Below are 17,700 nucleotides of genomic sequence, written 5' to 3' on the forward strand. Positions count from 1 at the left end.
GCTGTAACGGTACTCAAGTTATCGTGTTTACACACGGACACACGGACACACAGACACACAGACACACAGACACACAGACACACACAGACATACGGACAAGATTGCAAAATTATGTTTTTCCGTATCAGTGAGGTGTAAAACGTCGAGATCTATAAAAATCTCGATTTTTTTTTGCACGATTACAATACTTTCTCTATACTTCGTATATACGAGAAAGTAAAAAGCAAGTCAAACTTAATAATTATGCCTCAATAAGCAATTTTCACTTCATCATGTGTTTATGGTGTATACAGGATGGGGTCTGAGCTTGGCCCCGGCCTACCTGGTGGAGATGGCGGTGCCGAGTATGCGGGGCAACGTGGCTCTGCTGAACCAGCTGTTCCAGAGCTTCTCCTTCTTCCTCGCTCAAGTTATGGGCTACACGGAACTGCTGGGGAATGAGCAGTATTGGCACTACCTTCTTGGTGAGTCACTTTTTATTTTTAGTTACAAACAAAACATCACCGTCATCTACGGTAATAAATAGTAAGGGCAGCACCCTTTCGCATCTTACTGTCCAAGGGGCAGATGAAATAGAGTTCGCATTTGAAAGGATCGTGCAGTCATCACTATGTCCAGCTGCCTTTACTCTCCCTAACATGAGTCATGAATCAGATCCAGGTATAATCTACAGTAGGTAAGGTTAAAGAAAAATAAAGTTTGAGAAAACGAATGAAGTTACCTACAAATGAGTATAATTGTTTGGGCTCTATCTACAGGTATGCCCGTAATATACTTCGATCTGCAGATAGGTATTTTGCTATTTTGTATAGAAATTGTGTCTAAATATTTGGATTCTATTTGCAGGTTTCCCCATTATTTTCTTCGGTCTACAGATTATTCTGCTGCCATTTTGTCCCGAGAGTCCCAGATATCTTTTGATGAATAAAAACGACACAGAGGGCGCCACTAGAGGTAAATACATACAGAAGCCCACTTATAGTGGAACATCGCGTGAAATTTTGTTGACATTTAATTTATTATTTATAACATTCATGCACCTAAAGCAAAAGAATGAAAGTAGCATCTAAGGCTGTAGCATGCAAATGTATTTGCTGTGATCCTACATTAGTACAAAAGATGTAGCGCTGCTACACTTGTACAAGTTAAAATGTATCCTTGTTATACAAACCGACGTGGTTCTAATATACCTCACTAGGGTTGACGATATAATATACTCCACAGTTCCCAAATTCTCCACAAACATCGAAATAGGCGTTTAATTAATTATACAGTTAAGAAAAATTTATAAAGTTTTAACATATTCTTCCTATTAATTTTTACCCTGTGTTTGTTAAGCATTACAGATGATTCGAAACAGAAAAAATGTAGAGGAAGACATCGCTATGCTGCACCAAGAACTGAAAGAGTCAGCCACTGAAGCTGAAGTGAGATTTATTTCTAACTATCTGGACTGCCTGGAGACGCGTGATAGTATGCCTTCAAGTGCTAACAGAATAATAAAACGCCTACAAACGCATCTTGTCAATTACTTTTTCAATATATATTTTCTAAATTATACCTAAGATCTATCTTAAAATTTAAATGTCAGTATTTAAAAAAAATATACTTTGCAGCTAAGGGGGATAGTCTGGTCGAGTGGTGGCGCACTTTCATGCTAACCACAAGTACTTGTGTATCGGTTTCCCAGCACGAGTCTTTGGGTTAGTCTTAAGTTAACCATAAGGCCCCTTTACATCACCTTCAGAAAGTCACACCAAAGATTTCTAAGAGGAGAATCTTCTCACTCAAGCTGCTGACCGCTAACTAACACGCATTGGTGTCAAGAACCTCATTGTTATATGAATCCATTGTTGATGCTAGTAGATTTACTTTCTCCAGTAGAAAAGATTAAAACTAGTATTGAGTGTTTAGTATAAACCATATTAAAGTTGCGGAGCTGAATTTGTGTTGGTGTGTATTTGAATAGTCAAGTTATATATTGTTAATGTGCCTAGTTCATCACAAAACCTCTCACTTCAGTCGTCGCCATCAAAACATAATATCAGATATGGCACCACTTCATAACACTCATTTTATACTATATTACTTGGGACTCTACATTATCACTGTATGGTTGAACTCTGAACGCTAATGTGTTTTCATACAGGTATCTGTTATCCAGCTGTTTAAAAGTCCGCTTCTTCGAAGACCTTTAGTGACTGCCATTGTGATGGGCCTCCAGCAAAACTGGTGTGGGATGAACGCGGTAAGACGACAAATTTATTAATAAATTTCTAAAGACCATTTTAAAACTAATTAATGTTTTTCTTAAGAGTTAAAGTCATGTAGTCAACTTCAAAATACTTTTTTTTTTCAAATTTATTTTCAGATTTTGTTCTTTTCCACCCAACTTTTTAAATCTGCTGGCTTGGACGACAGGAACGCGAGATACGCAACTTCGGGCACTGGTCTAATTTTCTTTTTGTGCAATGTATTCGCCATTTTTCTCTTGACGAGGTTCGGCCGGAAGACGCTATTTCAAATGGGAACCATCGGGATGGCCGTGTGTTCAGCTGTCATCGCGCTCACTATGTTGTATCAGGTACAATATACTTCGTCTCGCGTTTTATTCTCTGGAATAGTATTGTAATCCTTATTATAAATGTTAGGGGTTTGTTGAGAAGCAGATCTTCTGATCCCACTTATGACACCATAAATGTAAGGGGAATACCGATGGAGAGATGGTGATGGTTTTTATTCTCTCAAATCCGTGCTTTAACGTTGGAACAAGAAGGTTTACCAGACCTGAGCAAACAAAAATAATTACAGATCTAAACAACACCAATATTAAACTAAAAATGAAACTTTTTAACTCACAGTTCAATACGTATATTACATTCTTTAGACCTCATTTTGGCCTACAAATAGTCAAAACAGTGAAACAATACATATGAGACATGGCCCGTCTTTTAAATTTGACAACACTTTACTGGAATTACTAATACCAGTCAAATAGATAAAATCCCCAAACTTACATTTCAATGCAGAATTATTCACCTTGGTTACATAACATTCAAAAAACATATAAGTGTGAATAGTAAACCTGCATTTACACAACTCAAATCTACACAGTTAAATGTCATTTCCTCAAGTCCTACACTACTTGCAATGCTTAGGTATTCTCAGAATCACACGTGTAAATGTTACAATTCCTAGTCCTAATTTTATTCCTTGCACTGCTAAGTAATCCCTGAATCACACCTGAAAATGCTAATACCCCTAGTTCTAATTCCACTAATTAAACACGGTTTAAATCCTTCTATGAGTACTCAGCGGTACTAAAAACAATCTAGTTAGGCACAAAAGCGGCAAGAATATTTCCAACCAAGGATACAAGACATCTGCCCCTGGTACAACATCTGGCCATACGTATAACATCCAGTTAGGCAACAGCAAATAACAAAAATGACCACAGAAACAAAGCACATATCTACAAGAACAAGACGTTCGGCCGCTGGTGTAAACACCAGGCCATAGGAACAAAACATCAGCTGGGCCAATAAGCCAGCCCTGAAGCGGCCACCATATGGCCTAGACTAGTATCTAGCCCCAGCTATGTGTGTAAGGGAATTCACCATAGCCACCCTTCCTCATATATAGGCTAGCCTGTTGGACTCGATCTCACTCAGGTAATGGCCGTACGCCCATAAACTAAGGAGACGGCCATTGGGCCGGGCAGGCTATTAAAACAAACACAAAAAGCATGCTCACACCTAGGGTCCGTTCAAGCTAATCTCCGGCCGTAGTCCACGACTGCGAACGCTCATAAATTACCTGGTGACACCCTGGCAGATCCTTGCGTCGTGAGAACTGGGCGCCATCTTGTGGTTTGGGGGGGGGGGGGGGTGTGGGAAACATTACCCCGATCCAGCTACGACCATACACAACAAAAATATAACTAAAAAAAAACATGCAACTTGTGACCTCCAATAAAATAACCAACTAACATGCTTACTTAAAAATCACCATATATGTTATCCTAAATTTCATTTAAATCATGTAGCATCGTGTATGGTTAGTTTTACTTTGGAATATATGTGTATATAACATTTATCAAATTATTTTTTCCACCTCTCCAACGCCTACATGGTAGAATGAAGTGAGTGCTCTCAGATATGTGAATATTGCAGTCTCGCTATTTGTCATGGTCTGCTACTCACTGGGGCCAGGTAAGAAGAACCTGTTAAGTCTACATTTCTAATATTTTCCATTTTGAAAGGTACCAAACCTGTTTCATATGCAAATTCACCGAACCCTTTTTAAATAGTTGCATCTTCCGCACCGACACAATCCCATCGCGAATGAGTCGGGGGAGTGTCTTGACACCCGCGAACACATAAGACTGACTCGCCGAACCCCTGGAGTTCGATCGAACCAAATTAAGAATCACAGGTTTATAAGTGTTTAGTCTACACCTACTTATATGTTACTAGCCGTCCCGGCCAGGCCCTGCTCTGGCTTCTGTGAAAAACCTTCCTGTTAAAGACCATTACCTGTGTGTTTAGTAATCATCATAAACCCGGCATTGCCCACCCAAACCACAACCAACCAAAACCAAAACAACAAAACGCAAACATAACGCTAACACAAAAACGCAAACATAACGCTAACACAATTACAAATACAAACGAAAACAAAAACCTAACAACAAACCCAACCACAACCACAAACACCAATACAAACACAAAGAAAAAACAAACAAAAAACTAACGAAAACAAAAACCTAACAACAAACCCAACCACAACCACAAACACTAATACAAACACAAAGAAAAAACAAACAAAAAACAAACGAAAACAAAAACCTAACAACAAACCCAACCACAAACACCAATACCAACCAATAACAACACCAAAAAAAAAACGAAAAAGCAAACGAAAACAAACCAAATCCAAACGCAAAACCAACCAAAAATACAAATACAAACCCAAAGAAAAAAACACAAACAAAAATGAAAAAAGAAAGAACAAAAACGAACCAAATCAAACGGCAACCACTAACGCAAACCCAACGGAATCGCCTGTTTTAGCTTAATAAACGACTATAGTACCCCAACTTATTCATAGTCTTTTGCACTCACTTAAACGAACGCGCCTGTTTCAATTTCATGAACAATTTTAATACTCCAAGCTTATCCGTAAAATACCTACAACATTTGCACTTGATCAATCCCCGCTAATTATGTAATTATTTTTTTCCCAACACCAAAACAAAGTAATAAAAAGTAAATTCTTTTCCACTAATGCAATGGTTTTATAAAGGGAAGTAATTGTGTTTTCCTAATTTATCAAAGGGAAGTAAGTGCTATAGGACTAAATAAAGACATAATTAGAATTTTTGTAAAAGATGATATTTTTTAAAACTTGTGTTTAATGAACATGCCGAAAATAATTACTTTCAGTTTGATAAATGAAAATTATTTCCCAAAACTTTCAATATTAATTTTTTAACTCATAAATTCAGACTATAAGTCTTTACTTATCTAACACTTTAATCCATGGAAGTATGTCAACGACAAACATATGTATTTTTACATACAGAATTGAGCTTTATATATTAGATTCACCATGTACACTTGCTTACAGTGTGCGTGTTCTGGGTGATGCTGAGTGAGTTATTTCCCAACAGTGCTCGTGGGACGGGATTTAGTATAGCCATCTTGTGCGCCACCCTGAGTTTCTTCTCGCACAGCTACATATTTCCTATACTGCTGGTAAGTAGTCGGTGTTAGGGTTGCTGACGCAATCCACTGTCATTTTAAGAATACCGTTTCTTTGATCAGTCACATCACAACGATACAAACGATAATTCAGCGACACGACGCCTATTATTTTTTATCTCACTTTTTATTTGACTACAGTACTCATTTTAAATCCACACAACCTATCTTTCATATCAACATCATACCTCTCACATTCAATACCTAGCCCCAACTCTCTAGCTTGTATACCATAACACCATCGTTTTCTCCAATCCACGTCACAAACATTTTATGCGCGTCACATTTTCAATCGTTCATTATACACCGGTACCAACATTCATTCGCACCAACTTAAACTCAACAGGCATCATAACAGTCGGCATTGCACTCTCACACGTGTGTGCTTTCTCCGTTTAAAAAAAGCTGCACTCCTACACATTCTTCGTGTTCTTTCCACAGTCCAATCTACACTCCTACACATTCTTCGTGTTCTGTGGAATCGATGTCGCCATGGCCATCTTTATCCACTTTTACGTTCCTGAAACCAAAGACAAAACGTTCGCTGAGATTGCCAAGTCATGGAGCAAATCTACAGACGTGGACCTCAAACTGACGGACAGCGTGAGCGTGAATGAGGACATTCCAGTCGGCACTGAGAAAAACTCGGAACCGTCACCCCAATAGAATGTCAATGAATCTTTGTAGTTACTGGTTATGATGCGAGTCTTGGGTAACATTTTCGGTTACGGGCTTTTTTATTATTTCAGACAGGACTTTGAAGATTTTAATACAATTTCCATGGAAATAAGACCAACTTGTGGTGGAAAACAAAACTTTATACACATTTCCTTCTCTCTATTTCTCTTTCCTCTCTCTCTCTCTCTCTCTCTCTCTCTCTCTCTCTCTGGGTCGTTTTTTTTTATAGGTGCAGTGTTACTTTATCATTATGGCTACAAATCTGTTAATTTCGCTTTACAACGGTAAAAGAAAAACAATGAAAACCCGAGTCCAGCTGTATTGGTTCCATGACAAAATACCTCAGACAAAATACATCACGGACAGTTTATTATCAGGACAAAATATCTCAGGACAAGTAATCTCAAGGACAAATGATATCACGGACAAAAGTTATCAGGATAAAGTATATCAGGACAAATGATATTATGGACTTATGATCTCAGACAAAACATCTCAGACAAAATATCTCTCCTGAAAATATTGAAAGTATTTGGGATGATTTTAGGGGTCATCAATAAATGACGTCACGCTTTTTTTGACGATTTTTACCTTCCCCCTTCTGTCACACGTCACAAAAAGCCAGACCTCCCCCCTACAATGACGTCAAGCTTCAACCTACAATCCCCCTCAAAATTGCAATTGAATTTTTTCTTAAAACATCGATATTTTTCCAAAATCTTGCTAGAACTCTGTCAACATAGAGTATTTTAATAAATTTCAATTACAATTTATTATATCATTTCATTAAAATTCGTTTACCAACATTGCTTTTTTATAAAACTAAAGTTTGACGTCACACCATCTGGACGACCCCCTTAGTCGATTTTAACATTTTTAAAACTTTGTCATATTTGGTTTTTATTTACACATAAAATTATTTTTATTTTACACATAACAAATATGAGAAAATGTTGGTCTCATAGGTTTGTCACATTAAAAGAAAGATATTAACATTGCTATTAGAACTATAATACTCGTAGATTAAAACTAAATTTCGATAGAAGGTGTAGTTGGGTTTACTGATCATGAGACAATTCTACCACATCAGGTGGACAAAACTATATCAAAATGTTAGCTCATCCATGGATTTAAGGGCAATGAAAACAGAACACAGAGTAAGGTGGGTGCTTGCTTTGTTGGCAAAGACATACCCTCAGGTAGAAGATGTTCGCTATATTAGTCAAGCTCAAGTGATCCGGTACCTTTTGCTTATTGAAATGACAGTGGCCATTGCGGAGTAAAGTTATTCACATACTGCGTATGTAAATAAAGCAGTATTAGTGGTGATTACCTAGTTATGGCCTCCTTCGTTACATCGCAGAAAGACATCTGCACTTTTAAAAAGTAAGATTTACCATAGATACAGCTAGCAAAAAAAAACGTTAACGCTACACATGTGTTGATGATAAAATAAAAACATAATTTTTACGTTACGGACCTGAACACTCAATCACTTTATTGAAATTATTTCACGTGTTTTGAACATTAAATTAGTTAAGCCTTTCATAATTTTTTTTTGTTATACATTTCAGAAAAATTCTATTTAAAAAATTCATTTTAACTCGCTCATTTAGAATTTCCTTACAATTATTGCGAATAATAACCAAATAAAATACATCTAACAATAAAACAAAATCGATTAAACTCATCCTATATACTATACATATTTTGCGGTGAGATATTTTGTCTGAGATCATTTGTCCATGGTATCATTTGTCCATAGATATAAATGCAGGATAACCTAGTTACACCACTGATATTGCAACTACAGTACCTACAATGTCGTGCTTGATTATGCTGTAATTTGTCTTTTTAAAAAAGCGTAACTATACTCAGATTCAGATAAGAAAAGTTTAAAAGATGTATCCATACCTTTCTAAATAGACCTACTGTTGTAAACTGTTAGGTTTATAGTGGTGCTTGTTTGGATCCAGCCCCGGCTATAGCCCTCTCAGACAACCCTCCCTTCCCCCCCCCCCCCCCCCCTTAATCAGCGACTGGGCCTAGCTGTAGCAGTAAGAAAATAAAGAGTACAATATACTCTATTATTCCAGCAACTTTTATTTTAGACCGCCATCACGAAATACGGGTAGTGCTTATTTTGGTGAATGCTGGAGGAAATACGCAACGTGCTTAGATCCTCGAATACGTCGAGGATATATGTATCCTCTCAAGGTACAGTGTAAAAAAGCGTAGTGTTTTTTTTTTCACGACAGGATGTAAGCACTTTGCGTGCATTCTCTGCAGTATGTCTGCGGAACAACATAAATACTTCTACATAAAATGTAGATCTATACGTCAAAAGATACATTTTTATCTTTCAGTTAAAACTCTAAATATTTGATCTGAGAACAAAATAATTGATTCTTTCCTTAGACTATCCCTTTACTAACTCCAGACCTTAACCGTGAGTAACATATGGTGATTTAAAAATTTTATAATTGCCTTTTGCACCAATAATACACAAAACCACTTTTTTGTATAAAATAAAAGCGATAAATAAACCTAAGGCAATGGTTAGGCCTATTTTAGGTAAATCGGACGATCTCGATTCTAGTTTACACTATAAATAATTCACTTTTTAATGAGCTATATCAGGACTTATGTATTTCATATTAATCTTGTTTTTACTTTCTCGTATATACGAAGTATAGAGAAAGTATTGTAAGCGTGCACAAAAATAACATGAAATTTTGACAGTTTTCACCGCTTTACTCCTCAGTCCTTCATCACACTCGGAGTAAAGAGGACTTATTTTAATCAGGCAAAAATTATAAATACATATATATAAACATTTTGGCGTTTTATGCGTTATTGAGTCGTAAAAACTGGACTTTGCAATTAAGTCCGTTTTCTGTGTGTGTGTGTGTGTGTGTGTGTGTGTGTGTGTGTCTGTGAGTAAACACGATAACTTGAGTACCGTTACAGCTAGGTTGATAAAATTTTATATAAAAGTATTTTATCAAAATCGAAGATCCTGGTCAACTTTTGAGCGATTTCCGATAACCGGAAGTTGTACTTTTCCTACTTTGAATTTTTAAAAAGCCTATAACTTGAGTACTATTTCAGATAGATAAATGAAATTTCACATGTAAGTAAAAGATCTAATTCTCTACCTTCTCTCAAAGTTTAAGTAATTTCCGTTGATTGAAAGTACACATTTACGCTATTTCCGATTTCTCAAAAAACGAATGTAAATTTATAAAGTACTAATAATATTCCGCACTATTATGCACGTTTTATTTGGCGTTCACAGGTGTGCATTTTTTTTTCTACGGGATTTTATTCTATTTTAAAAAGTTTAAGTATTTAAAATGGATTAAAATTCATGTCTATATCCAGAGTTGCCATCCCGTTTTTTTTATAAAAGAATATTCGAGAAAGTTTAAGAGAGATCGCTTTCGCTTTATTTAACATTGGTATAAGTTAAATTAGGATATAATTTAATTAAAACAAGATTTTACTTTTGATTGCGAAGAGTAGGCCTACGCTAAATAATACAAAAAAAATTCACCTTATGATATGAGAGTTCTTAGCCAAGATGAGAGAGCGTTAGTTAATTACTAGGGTGGCATGGTTATGGATCCTTAGAAGTCATTGTCATTTTCACCTTCTCGTATAAGGAGTATAGAGGAAATATTGTAAAAATTGTACCCAAAAAAAACAAATTTTTACAAATCTCGACGTTTTACACCTCCCTAAGTCGGTTAACATAGTTTTAGTATTTTGTCTGTGTGTGTGTTTGTAATCACGATAACTTGAGTACCACTACAGCTAGGTTGATAAAATTTCACATATAAGTGTTATATCAAATTTGTAGTTCTGTGTCAACTTTTCAGCAATGTCCGATAACCGGTAGTGGAACTCATGCTCATTTTGGTTTATCATAACCTATAACTTGAGTACTGTTTCAGATAGATAAACGAAATTTCACAAATAAGTAAAATATAAAATTTTCTGCCTTCTTTATTGTAATTTCTGTTGACCGGAAGTAGTAATTTAAGATTTATCCGATTTCTCACAAAACGCATGTGAATTTATACAGTGCTAATAATATTCCGCACTATTATACACATATTGTTTGCCGTTCACTTGGTGCGCAATTCTTTTTCTACGAGATTCTATTCTATCTTAAAAAGTTTAAGTAATGAGAAATTGATTAAAATCATGTCTATATCCCGCGTTGCCATCCCTCGTAATGTTATATAAGAATAGTTGAGAAAGTTTAGGGGAGATCACTCCCGGTTTACTTTGTGTTAATGTTCCTACTCAGAAAGTTGACAAAGAGTATCCCAAAGCTCGCGAATGGCTCCAAATAATTAGTATACTTTTACGTGTGGTTTAATAATTTCTTTTTTTTTTATTATTTGTATGTGGATCGCGCTAGAAAAAAACCGCATCATAAAAACTATTATGATTCTGATTCTGATTAACTGAAGCACAGGTTTTGTTTTGTGCTACCGCCACCCGAGCAGTGCACTGAATGAATATCCATATCTACACTAATGCGACACAAACACAAGAGATGTGCTACTGGCATTTGCTCAGCGCGTACGCTGATATACAATCGTCTACGTCGTACTGTCCGTGTCGTAAAAATTTTAAAGAGTAATATGTATCGGTAAAGGGTTTGAAATCACTATTTTTTTTTAAAGGCCGGAAGTTACCTGTGTTTTAAATTTAGTTCTTTGAATTGAAAGGTGGGCCAGTATCATTGTTTTTATTTGCCGAATCAATAAGCAGTAAAAACCGAAACTAGACGCCAGTTGAACAAGAGACCCTCAATTTTGGAGGCCCCAACATATTCTCTCATCAACCACAGTAAAAATAATGTTCCTATCGATTTTTATTTGTTTCTTACAGTCTAAAGTCTAAATGAATGTTGAATGTCCAAACCATAAGCTTTTTTTTACCTATTAATATACTAATACGAATAGATGAGACTTTTCACCTAATAAAATTAGTATACGTTTGTCTCTTTGTCAGACATCAAGGCCCAAGCTCTATTGTGCAAACCGTCGGCTAGTTGTCAGCGCTTCGTGAGCTCTCCCTGAGTTGATAAATGTGTTTTAATTGATCTTGCCTACAAAATCTGACCAAAAAATATGATACAAAAAAACCCACATTAGGCTAGCTTACTTTGTCGGGCCTGCAAATGAATAGTGGACTGATCACACATACTAAAATAATATAAAGTGACATGGATATTACATAGCTATTATTATAATCGTGTGCCTTCCATCGAATCCAGACAAACAGCGCTTTAACTCTAACATGTTTACAAAGGTTAAAATTGTATGAAGAGACGTTTCAAATTTTTGTTATCTGAATCAAATTTTCGTATAATTACGATTTTTCAAAAAAAAAAAAGTTATAATATAATCAAGCACGATTTTAAAGGGACTGTAGTTGTAATATCAGGGGTGTAACAAATTTATCTTCGGTTTATACTCTTCAAGGGATAGAAAATGTTTCGCCATTTAAGCCTAAAATGTCTATTTCCATTTAACAATTTTAAACACTCCTACCTAAACATGATTGTGTATTAGTAAACAATTAGATGCCACCTTCGCTAGACTAATTAAGACTTTGTTAGTCAACGCAATATGGTGCTAGTATTTAAATATAAAAAAAAATTTAAATAGAAATTAATTTAGATAGAAATTCATGATTGTTCAAAGTAGGTTGAATTGAGATTTTGTTTACCTTTTATACTCTGTTGACGATACAAGGGCTTGTATTTTTTTAAATATTATTCAGAAATGTATTAAATTGTGTCACTTATTTCCCCTATTTTGATAATTGCCGCTCCAACTGCCGCAAAAATCTGTGTATGTTTCGGTGGTAGGGGCCCTAAGTTTTTTTCACGGGTCTCCGGCTGATCTGTTACGCCACAACAAGCCAAGTACATTTTATAAACTTTAAGGGTATCTTGAAAGTAATTATTCAGATTTACATTCCAATTTATTTTGTGGGCATCCATAGAGTTTAAATGCTCATTATCATAAAGTATACAATGTAGAGGCATCTTTTATGAAATTATGATTATTTTTATTTTTACTGTTGTATGGCATCTAGTTATTAGGCCCATATGTCGTGTCATCTGTAAGGTAATTTTGCTTGTATTCAATATATATTTATAGAGCAGAGACATACAATGATCTTGCTCATATTCAGGGGCGGAACTACCGTGCCGCCAGATCCCGCAATGCGGGGGGGGGGGGGGGGGCACGCCATTTAGGGGCCCACAGCAAACCCTAATAATTTTTTATAGTTAAAAAAATAATAATTTTCTTGCATTTTTACTTTCTCGTATATACGAAGTATAGAGAAAGTATTGTAATCGTGCACAAAAATCACTTGAAATTTTAACAATTTTCACCGTATTACACCTCAGTCCTTCATCACATCCGAAGTATAGAGGACTTATTTTAATCGGGCAAAAATTATCAATCCAGATTTATCAAAATTAAGAGGTTTTATGCGTAATCCAGTCTGAAAAACTGGGCTTTGCAATTCTGTCCGTATGTCTGTGTGTCTGTCTCTGTCCGTGTGTAAACACGATAACTTGAGTACCGTTACAGCTAGGTTGATGAAATTTCATATATAAGTATTTTATCAAAATCGTAGATCCGTATCAACTTTTGAGCGATTTCCAATAACCGGAAGTGGTACTTTTTCTACTTTGAATTTTTCAAAAGCCTATAACTTGAGTACTATTTCAGATAGATAAATGAAATTTCACATATAAGTAAAAGATCTAATTCTCTACCTTCTGTTAAATTTTGAGTAATTTCCATTGACCGGAAGTAGTAATTTACGCTACTTCCGATTTCTCAAAAAACTAATGTAAATTTTTAAAGTACTAATAATATTGCGCACTATTATGCACTTTTTTATTTGGCGTTCACATGGTGTGCCATGTTTTTGTCTACGAGATTTTATTCTATTTTTAAAACTTTAAGTATTTAAAATGGATTAAAAATCATGTCTATAGCCCGAGTTCCCATCCCCTGTTGTTTTATATAAGAATATTCGAGAAAGTTTAGGGTAGATCACTCCCGGTTTATTAACTTGATGATTGTTTTGTAAAAAGATTACCGTAGCTGCAGTTGGATTATCTTTATTTTATAGACACCATCCCACGCTCCAGTATATTCTTTTTCTCTTTATTTTTAAACCACTGTAAAAGCCGGGTCCTCTTTCTCCTACAATCAAACTTATAAAAGATAAGCAAACGTTCAAACCACTTCCATGATTTATTTCCCTTTTTAAATAGTCAAATAGGCGCGCTCATAAGCTCCTTTTAATATATTTGTACTAAACAAATTAAAAAGCAAATGCTACTCTAAATTATAATTTTTAAAATAAACTACTTACTAAAGAAAGACATCGTGCAAAAAGGAAATGTATTTAAAATTAATAATATAAATTTTTTTAAAAATTAAAAATAAACATAACACGAGACACCATTACTTATACAAAGCTTTCATGGTTTATATTGTTTTGACTGACAAGTGATAAGAGGTCCTATAGCAATGTTGTAATTTGTATTAATTGACACAAAAAAAACATTTTCTTTTCAAAACCGGAACAGGCCAGCAATGAGTATCCTATTTTCATGTTTTGTGTTTGCATATATATATATATATATATATATATATATATATATATATATATATATATATATATATATATATATATATATATATATATATATATATATATATATATATATATATATATATACATATATATATATAGGCATATATATATATATAGGCCTATATATATATAGGCCTATATATATATATAGACCTATATATATATATAGGCCTATATATATATATAGGCCTATATATATATATATATATATATATATATATATATATATATATATATATATATATATATATATATATATATATATAAGCCTATATATATATATATATATATATAAATGGGGGGGGCTAAAATAAATTGCGGGGTGGCCCTTTTTTTCTAGTTCCGCCACTGCCCATATTCAATTTATATATTGTGGTAGGATATTAAAGGTATTTTACTTGTATTCATTTTAATGTTTTTTTAACGGGCACGCACAGTTATTATCAGCATGTTCATTTTATATATTTACGGAGGGTTTCTAAGGTATTTTTACTTGTATTCATTAGTATGTTTTTAATGTATGCATATAGTTATTATGCCCATATTCATTTTACATATTTTTGGGGTATTGGTTAAAGTAATTTTTGCTTGTACTCATCATATTTTTAATGGGCATGCACACAATTTTTTTATACTTATACTCATTTTGTATATTATCGGGGCATCTTTAAGGTAATTATGTTTGTATTCTTTAAAATATTTTAAAGAGCGTGTATACATTAAGAATGTCATTATACATTTTATATATTTTATATATTGGCAGGCATCTTTAAAGTTATTATGCTTACATCCCTATAACATCACTATAACATGTTTATAGAGTACTAGCGTTCCCGTCCCCGCGCGTTGCCGCATGGATAGAAGAGAGTTACATCAATGGGTTGCCAATCCTATATTCTTAGACGCCTGACCTTGTTTTCTGAAACTGAGTTATTTAAATGTAACAGTGCCTGCGCTGGAATCATAAATATCGGGACAGGGGTTTACCTACACTACCGCATGAAAACCTTGAGTGTACGTTAATCACTCATCGAAATAATGAGGTAGAACAACCTTAAGGATTACACTACCGCAGAAGTGCCGCGTACGGTCCCTGGCTACTTAAACAAATATAGGGGCCATTGTGCTCACAGAATAACACAGAGTGCAAAATATCATACTGAAACAGTGATTCTGAATGATTCTGAAAGGCGCCATTGCGCTCAGGGGAAAACCCCGGGTTTCAAATCGAATCCAACAGGGGCGCCGCGGGACAAGCCTGGTTCGATATAGTCCCCACGATTATTGTTGCCCATCGTGTCTTTAGTGTATAGCCTTTTTTTCCAAAACGAACGTAGGCGCCTTAATGCTCGCATGGGAGCTCTGAGCGCTTCAGGTCGTGCAACCTACGCAGTGCCGGAGGTTGCACCTGTTGAAGTTTTAACGTTGAATATAGTAGTACCCTATGCAGGACGCACGATTAACGGATGCCAAGTGCTAACATAGCCGCTCTGGAACTCTGGGCGCCAAATTGTGTGTGGACGAAAATCGCACCATCTCAAATTTTAATTATTTTGTTCACAGAAACCTTCTGGGGAGTATTCTTATCCACTCCTTAAAGTTTTATAGCACTCGGATGAAAGGTGTCGAAATGCATATTTCTATTTTTAATATACCGTATATAAAGAAAAATCGCACCCTCCCGGGGCGCCACCCTTGCGAAATTACAAAAGATTGTTTTACAGAAACTACTACTGGAGTGTTCTGATCAACTTTCCAAAGTTTCATAGCACTCGGATGAACGGTGTCAAACCGCAATCGACTTTTATATTTTACTAGACTACCCGTCATCCCTTGGATAACTGTGGGTTTCGGGGGTCATCCTTAAAAAAACATCACGTCTGTCACTTATCGTTACAAAAAACCAGAACCTACATTCAAAAAGACGTTTTTTATCAATTAAAATCACCGATTTTGGACTATCCCTTCATATAATGACGTCTCAGGTGACCTACTCAACTCTACTTCACCTGCCCATTGTCCCGCCAAGTCTCAGACAACATGTTTTTATCGTTTAAAAAAACGATTCCGGCCGAGCATGTATCTGACCACACTATCCCTTCATATGCTTAGGACAAAGAAACGGGTGAACTCTACTTCCCCTGCCCTGTATCCCGCCAAGTTCAGATAGGCAACTTTATCATTCAAATCTAAAAAAAAAAAATGAAAAGATAAAAATTTAACATTGACGTGATGTGTCTAAAACCCGTGCCACCCTCATGAAAGCCGATAACACTAACAACTTAGCTATTTAGACTCGTGACTTCACTGTTCCTTTTTATGGTATAGTTTAATACTTTGAGTCTCCTTATGCAACTCGATTTACGCGCATAGATCTAGTAGTAGTAAAATTCAAATTAAATTTTATCTTAAATTAGCCAATTACATAGCTAAACAAATAAAGATTTATATAAAATAATGAAGGTCTGAAATTATCTAGATCTAGATAGAATTATCTAGATCTAGATTCTACGACTGGTTTGCTTAAGTCTTAAGTCTAGTTTTTGCGTAACCCTTGCTAGCATCTAGATCTAGATTTTAGACCTATTCTAGATAGATAAATCACAAAGATTTATATCAAGTATTTAAGGACTATTAAAAGACGTTTTTCTAAAATTTTAAAATTAATGTGGTTAATCTACCCATGAATAAATCAATAAATTAATTAACGTCTTTAAATAAATTTGTGATTAACAGTCTGTCTGAAAATAAAAATTGTTCTCTACCTACATACTATTTTACAGCTCTCCACATAGCGCAGATTCTTTCCAGTAGTCAATCAGACAAACAAAAAACAAAACAAAAAAACAAAAAAAAACAAATAAATATTCAAACATGTAAACAAACTTGAGTTTTAATAATATATAGAAGATGGATAGATATACAGTATATAGAGAAAAAACAAATCGCTCCCTACCGGGGCGCCACCCCTGCGAATTTGATTTTTTTTTCGTTGAAACCTCCCCAGGATTATTCTCAACAACTTTTCAAAGTTTCATTGCGATCGAATGAAAGGTCTAGTAATGCATAAAAGATAGACAAATAAACAAACAGACACACATACATTGCTTTTTATATAGATAAACTAGCCATCGGTACCCGTTACACGGGCAATTCTGGTGACTTTTAGCTCTTTTCTTTACAAAAGACTACCCGGTTTTTCTTTTAGGTATTTATTTCCGGGGAGCGGCATTTAAAACTGTCCGGAACAGAGTTTGGGGGTTGTGTGTGCGTTGGGAGAGGGGGGGGGTAGTGGATACTGGTTTTTTCTATATTTTTGCAGTAAATACTTTTTTTAATTTCGTTGGGAGGTGAAAGGGGAACAAACGGTAGAGATGCCTGAAGAAAATGTATGTACCTATGGAACGTGAGTAATAAAATGAATTGTAACTCAGCTTTTAAACAATTCATTATCGGAAACTTAGGAAAAGAAACATTTTATTGATCAAGAGCACTGGAATGAAACATTGTTAAAATTATGAAAATAAACCGGGAGTGATCTCCCCTAAACTTT

The 17,700-nt window shown here is 35.1% G+C and overlaps 1 protein-coding gene across 1 annotated transcript in view; it reads left to right on the plus strand.

The window, feature by feature from the left end:
* The window catches only part of LOC131930433 (solute carrier family 2, facilitated glucose transporter member 3), a 37,434-nt gene extending 29,039 nt beyond the window's left edge, over positions 1–8,395 (plus strand). Inside the window, exons 6-13 of the mRNA XM_059286910.1 lie at positions 294–464; positions 847–954; positions 1,339–1,427; positions 2,150–2,248; positions 2,372–2,584; positions 4,136–4,211; positions 5,629–5,756; positions 6,204–8,395. Coding sequence (XP_059142893.1) covers positions 294–464; positions 847–954; positions 1,339–1,427; positions 2,150–2,248; positions 2,372–2,584; positions 4,136–4,211; positions 5,629–5,756; positions 6,204–6,428 — 1,109 coding nt within the window. The 3' untranslated portion in view covers positions 6,429–8,395. The remainder of the gene's footprint in view (positions 1–293; positions 465–846; positions 955–1,338; positions 1,428–2,149; positions 2,249–2,371; positions 2,585–4,135; positions 4,212–5,628; positions 5,757–6,203) is intronic.
* Positions 8,396–17,700: the final 9,305 nt, after the last annotated feature.

This window comes from Physella acuta, unplaced genomic scaffold (assembly GCF_028476545.2).
Source record: "Physella acuta isolate Inbredline_101_S28 unplaced genomic scaffold, ASM2847654v3 ptg001776l, whole genome shotgun sequence".
NCBI lineage: Eukaryota > Metazoa > Mollusca > Gastropoda > Physidae > Physella > Physella acuta.